Source organism: Eurytemora carolleeae, unplaced genomic scaffold (genome assembly GCF_000591075.1).
Source record: "Eurytemora carolleeae unplaced genomic scaffold, Eaff_2.0 scaffold549, whole genome shotgun sequence".
Lineage (NCBI taxonomy): Eukaryota > Metazoa > Arthropoda > Copepoda > Calanoida > Temoridae > Eurytemora > Eurytemora carolleeae.
Window position 1 is genome coordinate 1 of NW_019396439.1, and position 14017 is coordinate 14017.

Sequence of the window (14017 nt, forward strand, 5' to 3'; positions counted from 1 at the left end):
ACGGAAAATGACTTTGTACTAGTACTGGCAGGATTTCCTCCCACCTATTCTGCCTGACCGAAAGATAATGCTGTTTTAGCGGAGGGTGCGATTAAAAAAATTGATTCCCTTACAAAATGTCAGCAATTTTTGGTCCAGCCATTTTGCTAGCTATAGCTAACATATAAATATAGAGCAATGAGCTCTATTATATAGAAGATAACATACACTATGTACACTGTACAGTACATGAAATACACAAAACTTAAATAAGATGTTCATGGTTCACATCTTGACAACTATTCAAAACAATAGCTATATTTTCTTTATCTATTGCTAACATTATTTAGCAGCTCATGTCAGCAGTAATGTTTCCCCTGCAGTGGGATAAACAGATTAAATGATCTAAAATAAAACCTTTAGATAACATAATCTTCAGACTTAATATTTCTTTAAATAAAGAAGAAATGATGTCAGGGAATTAGATAGTTTTAATAAGTGATGCATTTAAAAGAATTTCATGTAAAAAATCTGATGTATGTAAATAAATAAAAACACATATTTAAAAGATAAGGAAAATTTGGTCGTAAATTTCAAAAAAGAGTCCCATTAAGAAGAATGAAAATGGAAAAGCATGAAAAAGTATGTAAAGGAAGATGGCACAAAAATTTTAGATTTTCGACAATAAAAGATTATTCAAACTTAAATTATGATTTTACTAAAATTTAAAATAACGTAAATCATTGTTTATGTTTATGTTTATGTTTATGTTTATGTTTATGTTTATGTTTATGTTTATGTTTATGTTTATGTTTATGTTTATGTTTATGTTTATGTTTATGTTTATGTTTATGTTTATGTTTATGTTTATGTTTATGTTCACGGTTGTCGTCAAGTATAATATATTCTAAAGTTCTGAAAAAGTCTGGCACGTAGGCAGCCGTAGTACATTTTAATTTCCGAGCCGGGTCAACCTTTCCAGTGACCTCTGTGGACAGGACTGGCCGGTGCAACAAGGTTGACGCGGTCAGACTTTATGCTTTATAAAGGTTGAATTTACTTTTACTAAAGGGGCAGATGTGCGTGCTGGTATGACCCAAAAAACATTTTAATTGAATTTTTTGTTTTAGAAATGATGAAAACTTACTCAATGAGAGCTCCGAATACAAAAAGTATACAGGCCAACATCCAGGCTTCTATAGCTGTCAAACCTTCAGCCTACAAAATATATAATATATAAAAACTAGCTGAAGTGTCCGGCGTTGCCCGTAGAATTTAATAAAAAATCGATTTTTGAAAAAAAAAACTATTCTAATTTTTTAGCCTATTAAACCCCTCAGGCACCCATGGGTTCCATACAAAAACTTCAGCCAATTTGGTCCAGCCGTTTGGCCAGCTATAGCTAACATATATACAAATACATATACAAAAAGATGAGCAAAGAGCTTAATTTATGTATTACTGTAGCTACAGTGAGACTCATAAAACTGTGAAAAAGGAAGATCTATGGTTCTTATACAGTGATAACCAGAAAACTCTGGAATAGACTCAAGCTATAACTTTAAATAGCCAATGAACATAAGACACCGCAATGGTGCAGTGTAAGCAGACCCATTTTACTTAATAAGTTATTTAAAAAGTTGCTACTACTTTTTTACCTTGTAACATTATCAAATATACTTAAATATCGCTTTAGTGTCGTCTTCCTGTTTCATAGTATTCTGGTGTTCACTGTACGTTAACATAGAAATGGAATGACCAATTTAAAATTGTTTCCTTGTATAATGTAGGAAGTCCCAAATCCTGTGATTTGAAAAGTAATAATCTGCCGTAATCTTGACGTTGGCTTTCATAACTTGCTTCAGATTCAAATTTAATATGTATGCAATATTGCAAGTTTACGTATGTTATTTTGTCAACTCTATACAGCTGACTTTGTTCGTAATTTAGTCCAATATTAAAGATAATTTAAAAGTTTGTAGTTATATTTTAACAAGTTGGCGTATTATTACAATAGCGTCAAAACAACACTGAAATAATTGATTCTTCATCATAATTATGAAATGTCAGTGGGAATTTTTTAATTTGTAATTGAATTCCTATAATTATTCCACTGTTTTCTGTATGCTACTGATTATTCCACTGTTTTCTGGTAACCACTGTATGCTACTGATTATTCCACTGTTTTCTGGTAACCACTGTATGCTACTGATTATTTGCTCACCCTGCATCCTTTTCCTTAAAGGGAGTGACCGGCTATGTCACTCAGGATTTACATATCTTTAAAAAGTTTAATATGTCTCAAATGAATCCGAAAGAAGTTTTCCACAACACTGCATACTCAGTTCAATTACTTTACATAGCCGGTCACTCCGATGTACGTTAGAAAATCAATATTTGTTAAATGAGAGAATTTTTAGTTAAGTATCAGTGACGTCATATGAGAATTTAGAGTTTCCATTGCAATAAAGACGACATTTACCTACAGTGGAGCGCATCCAGAGTATCTCACCTTATCTGCAACCTTTCCTTTACCTTAGGTGTATTGGTTGTAACTGTATTGAAGATATTAACCAGAACCAAGAACAGTGTAACCAGCAGAGCCATCCGTCCTGGTATAACGTCCATAGGTATCAGGAAGGATATCCAGGATACAATCACAAATAGTCCTAAACATCCAGGATACAATCAGAAATAGTCCAAAACATCCAGGATACAATCAATCACAAATAGTCCTAAATATCCAGGATACAATCAAAAATAGTCCTAAACACCGAGGATACAATTACAAATAGTCCTAAACATCCAGGATACAATCACAAATAGTTCTAAACATCCAGGATACAATCACAAAGAGTTCTTACTCTTACCAGGATACAATTACAATTAGTTCTAAACATCCAAAATACAATCACAAATATTCCTAAATATCCAGGATACAATCACAAATAGTCCCAAGTATCCTGGATACAATCACAAATAGTCCTAAATATTCAGAATACAATTACAAATCGTTCTAAATATCCAGGATACAATTACAAATGGTTCTTAATATCGCGGATACAATCAAAAATAGTTCTAAACTCCAAGAACAATCACAAATAGTCCTAAATATCCAGGATAAAATCACAAATAGTTCCAAACATCCAGGATAAAATCACAAATAGTTCTACCAGGATACAAATATGTATCTGTATCATAGAAAGAAAGGAAAAGTGGAGAAAGATAAAAACTTAGAATTCCCAACTTCCCTGGAAAGTAGTATAAGTTTAACCAATATCATTGATAAAAGAGAATACACCTAGTAAACTTTCTAAACTAGATGATCTAGAAAATGGAGGATCATTAGAATATGTTCAGTCGTATTATATCTCGAATTCAAAATTCGTCAAAAATAGCATTAAGCATCTAATATACCAAATTTTCAAAATACATAGCAAAGCAAAAAAGCATAAAATATAAACTACGAAAAATGCATGTTTAATGGGTGAAATTGGACTCTAAAGTTAAGACTCACTAGTTGTTTAATTTTTTGAAGTGCTTTTTTATATATTATAACAAAACTTAATGAAAAGTATGCATACAAGAAATTATTGTTCAGAGCCCAACACGTAAGACAGTTTTGGAACCCGGGTTTCACGGATGAGTTTAGGTAGTTTTGTGGATATCCATATGTTTGTTATGAAATATCATGTTATTTAGTTTTCATATTCTCAATTTTTTTCGAATCTCTTAAATCAAAATCTATACAAATGTTAGGACGCCAGAAAGGAAACTCGAAGGTTTCGTTCAACGATACTCTTTTAAATTTTGGGCTCTGGGAACCTCTAAATATATTCATGTGAACTGTATTGTTTATATTTCTCCCAGAAATGTGTACTGCATTGTTCATAATCCTCCCAGAAATGTGTACTGCATTGTTTACATTCCTCCCAGAAATGTGTACTGCATTTTTTACATTCCTTCCAGAAATGTGTACTGCATTGTTTACATTCCTCCCAGAAATGTGTACTGCATTGTTTACATTTCTCCCAGAAATTTGTACTGCATTGTTTATATTCCTCCCCGAAAAAAATTAGACCTTTGCTGTTTTGAACCAGAATTGCAATATTTCAAATAAAGAATATAGTTGAGTATGCTCTGTGTTTACAACCAGAAATAATGTATAATATAATAAAATTTTGTGCATTCATTTTATACAAAGCCATTTTAATTTTACTATCATGTATACATGCACTTCAGATTTTAAATTTTAAACATATAGCAAGACAGAAAGAGCGTTTTTACATGATACAGGATGAAAATACGATCTAAAAATGAATCTATGCAAAAACAAATCTCTTGAAAATAGAATCTAGATGTTTCTCTTTAAAAGTTATTTTTCTGTGAGAAACTTTGAAAGATCTTTGTCATATTCATTATTCGGCAAACTTTCTAAACTCACTCAGATGGAACTTTCATATTTTCAGATTTCAAACTTAAATTCTTTAATTTAAAATTTTCAAATTTTGCAAAGAAAATATTGAATATTTGATTTGTAAAGAATCTATGCACATCGAGAGAGAGAGAAATTTATTCATGTAAAAATAAAATTCAGAAGAAATTGTTTTAAAATATTCATCGAATATAAGAAATAGAAAACTAAATTCTTCAAAATCTTTATTTCAAAATTATTTTTTAATTTGACAGTAAAAAATGTAGAAGATATGAAAAAGAATATCAGAAAGATGCAACAAACTAAAAAATTAGAAAAATAATTCCTATGCACTTTACGCTGCATAAGATTGCTTATCTAGAATTATTATATTAAGAACATGTCACGTACCTGAGGGAAGTTAGTACGTGATAATGTAAATAGAAACGTACCTGAGGGAAGGTAGTACGTGATAATGTAAGAAGAAACGTACCTGAGGGAAGGTAGTACGTAATAATGTAAGAAGAAACGTACCTGAGGGAAGGTAGTACGTAATAATGTAAGTAGAAACGTACCTGAGAGAAGGTAGTACGCGACAATGTAAGTAGAAACGTACCTGAGGAAAGGTAGTACATGAAATGTAAGAAGAAGCGTACCTGAGGGAAGATAGTACGTGATAATGTAAGAAGAAACGTACCTAAGAGAAGTTAGTACGTGATAATGTAAGTAGAAACGTACCTGAGAGAAGGTAGTAGTTGATAAAATAAGTAGAAACGTACCTGAGGGAAGGTAGTACGTAGATAATGTAAGTAGAAACGTACCTGAGGGAAGGTAGTACGTGATAATGTAAGTAGAAACGTATCTTGTGAGCACCATCTCGAAACCAGAAAGGGAAAAATTCCCTAAGTTTCCGTAGTCTAGGATCATATCCAGGGGTTGCAGGGGCTCTATTTCTAAAACAGAAGAATGTCAACAATAAACATTTTACATCTTTCTTTCGATCTAACATTTTAAAACTTATGCTCTTTATTTGAGATGACCGGAGCAGGATAAAATGTTTAGTTTGTGCGTTGAGCAAGATAGACTGAACTCGATATCCACAGCGTGTACTTTTAAATTCAATGTCGTCTATGACTATGTTCTCAAAGTCTTTGTGAATGTATATGTATATGTCTATTTGTCTTTGGGTATTTTTTGTGTATGTGTATGTCTATTTTATATATGTCTCGTCTTCAGGCTATGTCTATATGTTGTCTAATGTTTATGTTTATGTTATCTATGTGTATTTCTATGTTGTCTATGCGTATGTTTATGTTGTCTATGCGTATGCCTATGTTGTCTTCTTTGTGTCTGCAGGCTATATCTATATGTTGTCTAATGTTTATGTTTATGTTGTCTATGTGTATGTTTATGTTGTCTATGTTTATTTCTATGTTGTCTATGTGTATATTTATATTGTCTATGTGTATGTCTATGTTTTCTATGTTGTCTCTGTTGTCTATTTTGTCTATGATGTCTATGTTGTCTATGTTTTCTATGTTTTCTGTGCTGTCTAATTTGTCTTTTTCTCTATGTTGTCTGTGTTGTTTATGTTGTCTATTTCTATGTCGCCTTATGTCTATTTGTATGTCCATGTTTTCCATGTCTATGTCATTTTATGTCTATGTGTATGTCTATGTTGTCTATGTTATCTATGTTGTCCATGTATATGTCTTCTTATGTTTATGTGTATGTGTATTTTGTCTATGTGTATGTCTATGTTGTCTATGTGTATGTGTATGTTGTCTATGTGCATGTCTATGTTGTCTATTTGTATGTCTATGTTGTCCATGTCTATGTCGTCTTACGTTTATGTGTATGTGTATGTTGTCTATGTGTATGTGTATGTTGTCTATGTGCATGTCTATGTTGTCTATTGGTATGTCTATGTTGTCTATGTGTATGTGTATGTTGTGTATGTGCATGTCTATGTTGTCTATGGGCATGTATATGTTGTCTATGGCTACTTTGCATTATAAAACACTGTGATCCAATTAAGCATGATAAGAAGAAAATTAAGAAAATCCTGTAAATCCTATAAAACACGTCTCTAATTTATTTACTAAACCCTTTCACACAAATCCACCAAGGAAACTCTGAGACAAAATTCCTCCGAAAAAGATCAAATCAAATCAAAGAATTATTAACATTGAAACGGATCTTGATTATCTCTTGATAGATTTACCCGGATTAGATAAATAAGTTTTTTATTTGAAAATATTGGTCTGGACTCTAGAGACACTTTTTTTCAGTAGACTGGCATGTCCGATTCACAACCTTTCCCTAAACTCAATTTCAAATCAGGTTTACTATATATATCTTTATAAAAATAATTTGGTCATATTTTATCTTTTCTTAAATAAAACTCGCAACAAAAAAATGAAAAGCATAATTTGTTACCCAATCAAGGTTATCATGCAAGGAAAGTTATTTCAGAGGTGTACGCATCTTTTGTACTGCAGTGTACTGTCTCTGGGTGGTAATGTAAACACAAGACAGATGTCACAGCCTGACATGGGATCCATCTTTCACATAAAAAATCCATGAAATATGCTGGTAAAAGGAAACTATTATGTGAATTATCAAAATTATCAAAATTTATTCCTTTTTTTCTCCACGGATACTAAACAAACACTGATACATCTATTCTTGTTTATAAATTTACGCCCAGAGAGAACTTTACGCAGAGAATACGCAACTGCAATTAACTTCCCTTCCATTATAACCTGGACCCAATTAATTGTTATGGAAGTTAAACCAAAAGACTAAACTTGCCTAAAGGAACTGTGTAAGTGACCTTTCATGCAAAGAGGAGAATTCCCGATTTACAATGGTACCCTTTGGTGCGTTAATCTGAAGTGTACGCTAGCGTATAGTGTGAACTTTCTCGAAAATCCCAAATAGTTTCTTAAATCTTAAATCTTAAGTCTTAATATTTCTTAAAACATAAAACATCTTAAAAAGTGTTTAACTGCCGGTTACAAGCATATCTGTTGATTAATAAGGATACGTCCATCCCCCTTTAATGATAATGAGATAGATAGAAAGATAGATGTTACCGCCGTACTATTTCTATTGGTTTAGAATAGACAACAAACACATGAGTTAACCTTGATTGGATCAGGTGATAATGGACTCGGCATACAGGAGTGGAGGGTACTGTTTCGAATCGAACACGTCACTCTACCGATGGAGGGTCACTTGAAATTAATCCTACTTTCTCTTTAAACAATATTGACGAGTGCCAACAGGTCCCACAGGGATACAATACAGTCAAAATATCTTAGAAATTTTCTTTTTTTAAATTATTCCATGTTATTCCTGAATCCAGATTAACTCATTTTCTCGTTATAATTCTAATTTAGTGCGGAGACAGGTAATTTCCACAGAAAGAAGAAAATGTCAAAATATTTATTTTTGTTCCATTTTCAGTTGCAAAAGACAACAAACTTACCTATGAACTAACCAGCTTAAAACAACACATAAACCAACCTACTAACTAACCAGCTAAAAAACAACAAATAAACCAACCAGCTAAAAAACAACAAATAAACCAACCAGCTTACTGACTAACCATTTAAAATAACACATCAACCAACCAACCTACTAACTAGCTGAAAAACTTCACATCAACCTACCAACTTACGAGCTAACCACCTAAAAACAACACATCAACCAACCAATCTACTAACTAACCAGCAAAAAACAACACATCAACCAACCAACCTACTAACTAACCAGCTAAAAAACAACACATCAACCAAATAACCAACCAACCTACAGACTAATCAGCTGAAAACAACAAATAAACTAACCAGTCTACTGACTAACCAGCTAAAAACAACACATCAATCAACCAACCTACTAACTAGCTAAAAACGACACATCACCTACCAACCTATGAGCTAACCAGCTAAAAACAACACACACACCAACCAACCTACTGACTAACCAGCTAAAAAACAACACATTAACCAAATAACCAACCAACCAAACAACAGTCAACCATCCAATAACCAAACTATCCAGCCAACAGAGGGGTTAGCGAACTAACCAACCAAACAACCAACCAATAACCGACAAGTTATTGCTTATTAACTAAAATCAAGTATCTTCAATCTCTGAGGGGGGAGAGAACACTGAACACTGAACACTGAACACTGAACACTGAACACTGAACACTAAACACTGAAAACTAGAAAATTACAAAGAACAAAATAAGAAGATAAACAAAATGTACAGGATTTTAAAGGATTTAATATCAAACAAAATTTGTTCAATTTGTTTTATTTGTTCAATTTTTTTTTTAATATGTTAAATTTGTTCAATTTGTTCATTTTGTTAAATTTGTTCAATTTGTTCAATTTGTTCAATTTGTTCAATTTGTTCAATTTGTTTAATTTGTTCAATTTGTTCAATTTGTTCAATTTGTTCAATTTGTTCAATTTGTTTAATTTGTTCAATTTGTTCAATTTGTTCAATTTGTTCAATTTGTTCAATTTGTTCAATTTGTTCAATTTGTTCAATACCCTGGTTAAAAAACTTTTTTCTTTTTCTTAACAATTTAAAACCAAAAAAAAAGAAGATAAAGGGTATTCAATATTGGAAATTACTAAATGTCGACTTCAAACTCTTTTTTATCTATGTGGTTTTCATTCGAGATTTGTTTTTGACAAAACTCGTATTACAGAACTAGAACATTTCAAAACTTATATTTTCAACCTTTCATTACTCGTATTTCAAAACTCGTATTTACAATCTTTTATGTCAAAACTTGTATGTCAAAACTCGTATTTTAATCCGGGCCATATGTCAAAAGTCGTATTTTAAGACATTGCAGCTGAATAATTCAACCTACCTATATCATAGTCCAGAGCAATGGTATTTCTTCCGTTCTTCTGATACTGAGCAGATTGAGTGATAAACATCATTTTAGAATCATCATATGAGTAGGAACCAACCTAAACAAGGAGGTGTGTGGAGCCAGGATTTCGGAGTAAATTTCCATATTTACGGATTAAATATAGAAAGTAAAGTATTCGGTTTCCTATCTGGTATGCATTAAAGAATAGTATTTATAAGATATACACACATTATACATAGAATGCAATCTTAGATTTTCTAATAATAGTACATATAGCAGAATGTTTAGTATTGATTCAAGATAGATTCTGGTCTTCATGTAGATTTATATAAATTTTAGTATTGTTTCAAAATAGATTCGTGTTTTCATGTAGATTTATATAAATTTAAGTATTGTTTCAAAATAGATTCTTGTTTTCATGTAGATTTATATAAATTTTAGTATTGTTTCAAAATAGATTCGTGTTTTCATGTAGATTTTATAGAAATTTTAGTATTGTTCCAAAATAGATTCTTGTTTTCATGTAGATTTATAGAAATTTTAGTATTGTTCCAAGATAGATTCTTGTTTTCATGTAGATTTTATAATAATTTTAGTATTGTTCCGAGATAGATTCTTGTTTTATGTAGGTTTATAGAAATTTTAGCATTGTTTATCGATAGATTCTTGTTTTCATGTAGGTTTATAGAAATTTTAGTAATGTTTCAAATTAGATTCTTGTTTTCATGTAGATTTATATAAATTTTAGTATTGTTTCAAAATAGATTCTTGTTTTCATGTAGATTTNTTTATGTAAACTATAAAGTAGTTTCTTGTTTATTTATGTAAACTATAAAGTAGTTTCTTGTTTATTTATGTAAACTATAAAGTAGTTTCTTGTTTATTTATGTAAACTATAAAGTAGTTTCTTGTTTATTTATGTAAACTATAAAGTAGTTTCTAGTTTATTTATGTAAACTATAAAGTAGTTTCTTGTTTATTTATGTAAACTATAAAGTAGTTTCTAGTTTATTTATGTAAACTATAAAGTAGTTTCTTGTTTATTTATGTAAACTATAAAGTAGTTTCTAGTTTATTTATGTAAACTATAAAGTAGTTTCTTGTTTATTTATGTAAACTATAAAGTAGTTTCTAGTTTATTTATGTAAACTATAAAGTAGTTTCTTGTTTATTTATGTAAACTATAAAGTAGTTTCTAGTTTATTTATGTAAACTAATGTGGTAGTTTTCTACTCGACTAAACTAAAATATTCTTACGTCAGAATATATTTATTTCTGTATATTTTGTTAAAGGGACTGTACACGAAGGATTGGCATATCCGATTCACTGTACGGTACCCAGAAATGTATGAGTTATCTTTCATCTTTAATTTAAAAAATTGATTATTTTATACACAAGTGGTATTTTTGCTTTAAAAAACAATATGATATTCTCATAATTAGCTTCAACATATTCAATCAAATACAGGTTTTAAAGGCACCCTTGTGAATCGGCAAGTCCCTTCAATAGATATTTAATATGTTCATCTAATTTAATCCTTGGAAAAATATGCTTTAAATGAATAACATATTATCTGGTATATTCAATAATATATAATATGTTCGTAATTAATGATCTTTCTGTATAGTTCATATTATCATTGATATATGAGTTTAGTCTCTGTCACAAACTCTCATTCTTTAATCCCTGAAATCCCTTTAATCCCTTTATCATTTCAACCCGATGTTGTAGACCTTTGAAATTTCCAACTATATATTCTGTCTGATTAAATAGTCTAAGTTTGAAATATCAAAGCTTTACACCATCAGGTTGCAAAGATATATGGTTTAGAAAATTCAAGTTGTGGCAAACATGATTATGATTTTCCATAAGAAAGACTAAGAATATTTTAAATTAAAAAATACTGGAGCTAAACGCACTTGGATTATATTTTAATTCACTAAAATATAAAGAGGATCAATGTGAATTAAATCCTTTCATTTCAATTCGACATTATTAAAAAACAAAACATCTTTGGAGAGAAATTGAGTTTTTGTCACAAACTCGCAGTTTTTATTTGCAACTGAATGTCGTAGACCTTAGATATGTCAAACTATGAATTATGTTAGATCAAAAAATCCAAGTTTAAATATCAGAGGTTTACTTCATCAGGTTTCAAATTGCACCGCTGTAGTTATAAATTTCGGAGTCCGATCAACTTGGTTTTTAAATGTTTAACGTTTGAGTTTTTTTAATTGAATTAACTTTTTATTTCATTTTTAATAAATTAAAATAATTTACCTGGAATTTACACCTTTGAGTGTCCAAGGGGAACTTATCAAACCTAGAAAGTAATTATTATTAAATACAGATCTATGATACAGAGAAACCAACAAAAAATGATTTTTTAACGACGACCCAAAGCTCATTGGAAAAAACGATCTGAAAGGTAAATTATGCCTTTCCCCTGAAACATAGACTTTAAATATTCATTTAATGATCTATTAAAGATATAACAAGTTTCAAAGAACCAAGAAGCCTCATACTTTGTGGGTAACCCTGTATATTGTTGAAGATTGAGTTGTTTTCATTTAAAATATTATTATGAAAAAAGATAATATATCGCCAACATAATATTTTTATAAAATTTTCTCCGCAGTCGCTGTAAAATAAATTCGTTTGATTAAACTATAAGTGCACTTTAAGGGCACTTTAAGTGCACACGAGTGACTGACGAGATAAAACTTTAAACTTTTAACTTTTGTGCTTAAAGCAAGAAACTTTTTTCAAAATGGCGCCCAGGGAGATATTTCTACCGAGTGTTCCACTCAGAGTTAATTTAAACAAATATCTTATGTTATCATTCCTTCTTCTTTATTTTTCAATACAGAGAGTCCTAGAGGGAAACGTGGCGACATTAAACTTTTTTCCATATTTTTCAAATTTAATCTGAACAGAAACTGAGCACTATGTTCTAATCCTATACTATTGCAACAATGATGTCCTAAATTGGATATATTTCAAATTGTAATTATTTCTTAGATCATATGGTAAAAATTTGAAAATAATCAAAATTTTACAGATTTGAACAGATTTTGGATTAAAAAACAGGGTTTTGTGGAGTGTGTTCTGTTTCTTTGTCAGTCATTGACTCTCATTGTTCATTACGTCACGTAAATTTCATTTTTTATGGAACTCCTCGCCTGTGTTCTCCTGAAAGCATGTTTCTTTTCTATTCTTTATATCCATAGATTGTAGATTGTAGATAAGATTTAGTTGAATAGGATAAAAGAGAAATACTTGTATTACTTATTTTTTTTGGGAAAAATAAAGTTATGAAGAAGGAATGAATGAATGAATAAGAAATTGATGAGGAATGAATGAATGATCAAGGCATGGATGAGGAATAATTGAATAATAAATTGATGAGAAGTGAAGTAATAAATGGTTGAGGAATGATGTTATGAATGGATGAGGAATGAAGAAATGAATGAATAAGGAATGAAGTTATGAATGGATAAGGAATGAAGTAATGAATGAGGAATGAAGTAATGAATGGATGAGGAATGAAGAAATTAATGAATGAGGAATGATGTTATGAATGAATGAGGAATGAGGAATGAAGAAATGAATGAATGAGGAATGAAGTAATGAATGAATGAGGAATGAAGAAATGAATGAATGAGGAATGATGTTATGAATGCATGAGGAATTTAGTAATGAATGGATGAGGAATGAAGTAATGAATAGATGAGGGAGGGGGGCAGAAATTGTGCACTAGGATTGACTCAATTAGTGATTGGTTTGAGGAATGAAGTAATAAATGGATCAGGAATAACGTTATGAATGGATGAGGAATAACGTTTCGAATGGATGAGGAATAACGTTATGAATGGATGAGGAATAACGTTATGAATGGATGAGGTGAGGAATAACGTTATGAATGGATGAGGAATAACGTTATGAATGGATGAGGAATAAAGTTATGAATGGATGAGGAATAACGTTATGAATGGATGAATGAATGAATGAACGGCTGGATGAGGAATGAAAGGATGAACTAATGAGAAATGAAAAGATGCATGATGAATGAAAGGATGGATGAGGAATGAAAAGATGAATGGATGAGGAATGAAAGGATGAACGGATGAGGAATAAATGACTAATGAATTGATGAGGAATGAATAACTAATGAATTGATGAGGAATGAATGACTAATGAATTGATGAGGAATGAATGACTAATGTTTGGATGAGGAATAAATGACTACAGCATGGATGAGGATTGAATGACTAATGAATTGATGAGGAATGAATGACTAATGAATTGATGAGGAATGAAGGACTAATGTTTGGATGAGGAATGAATAACTAGAGGATGGATGAGGAATAAATGACTAATGAATGGATGAGAAATGAAGGACTAAAAAATTGATGGGAATGAATGACTAAGGAATTGATGAGTAATAAATGAGTTATGTATGGATGAAGGATGAATGGGAAAAGGATGAATGAATGAAGGATGGATGAATGGATGATTGGATAAATACCTCATAGGGCAGATGAATGTGATATGAGTTTGTTGACTGTAAAGAATCTTTTTATTTGTATTTATCCAGAGTCCAGCCATCTTAGACAGGACGTCTATCACCTAAAACAGTATTCTTATTAAAATTGGTGAGCGCAACTGAAGAGAGGGCTCGGTGGTGTCGCCCCCAAAAGCAAAAAACATTTTGTTTAAT

The 14017-nt window shown here is 30.8% G+C and overlaps 1 protein-coding gene across 6 annotated transcripts in view; it reads right to left on the reverse strand.

Moving 5' to 3' along the window:
- Positions 1 to 1079: 1079 nt before the first annotated feature.
- Positions 1080 to 14017, reverse strand: part of LOC111703350 (gamma-aminobutyric acid receptor subunit rho-1) — a 31178-nt gene continuing 18240 nt past the window's right edge. For 4 of the 6 annotated variants that reach the window (XM_023475253.1, XM_023475254.1, XM_023475251.1 and 1 more), the window contains 6 exons: positions 13826 to 13926; positions 11578 to 11620; positions 9291 to 9393; positions 5215 to 5346; positions 2515 to 2648; positions 1085 to 1197 (listed from right to left, as the gene is read on the reverse strand). In XM_023475253.1, coding sequence (XP_023331021.1) covers positions 1123 to 1197; positions 2515 to 2648; positions 5215 to 5346; positions 9291 to 9393; positions 11578 to 11620; positions 13826 to 13926 — 588 coding nt within the window. In that variant the 3' untranslated portion in view covers positions 1085 to 1122. Of the gene's footprint in view, positions 1198 to 2514; positions 2649 to 5214; positions 5347 to 9290; positions 9394 to 11577; positions 11621 to 13825; positions 13927 to 14017 lie in introns of all 6 variants that reach the window. The other 2 variants (XM_023475256.1, XM_023475255.1) reach the window with 2 other exon arrangements.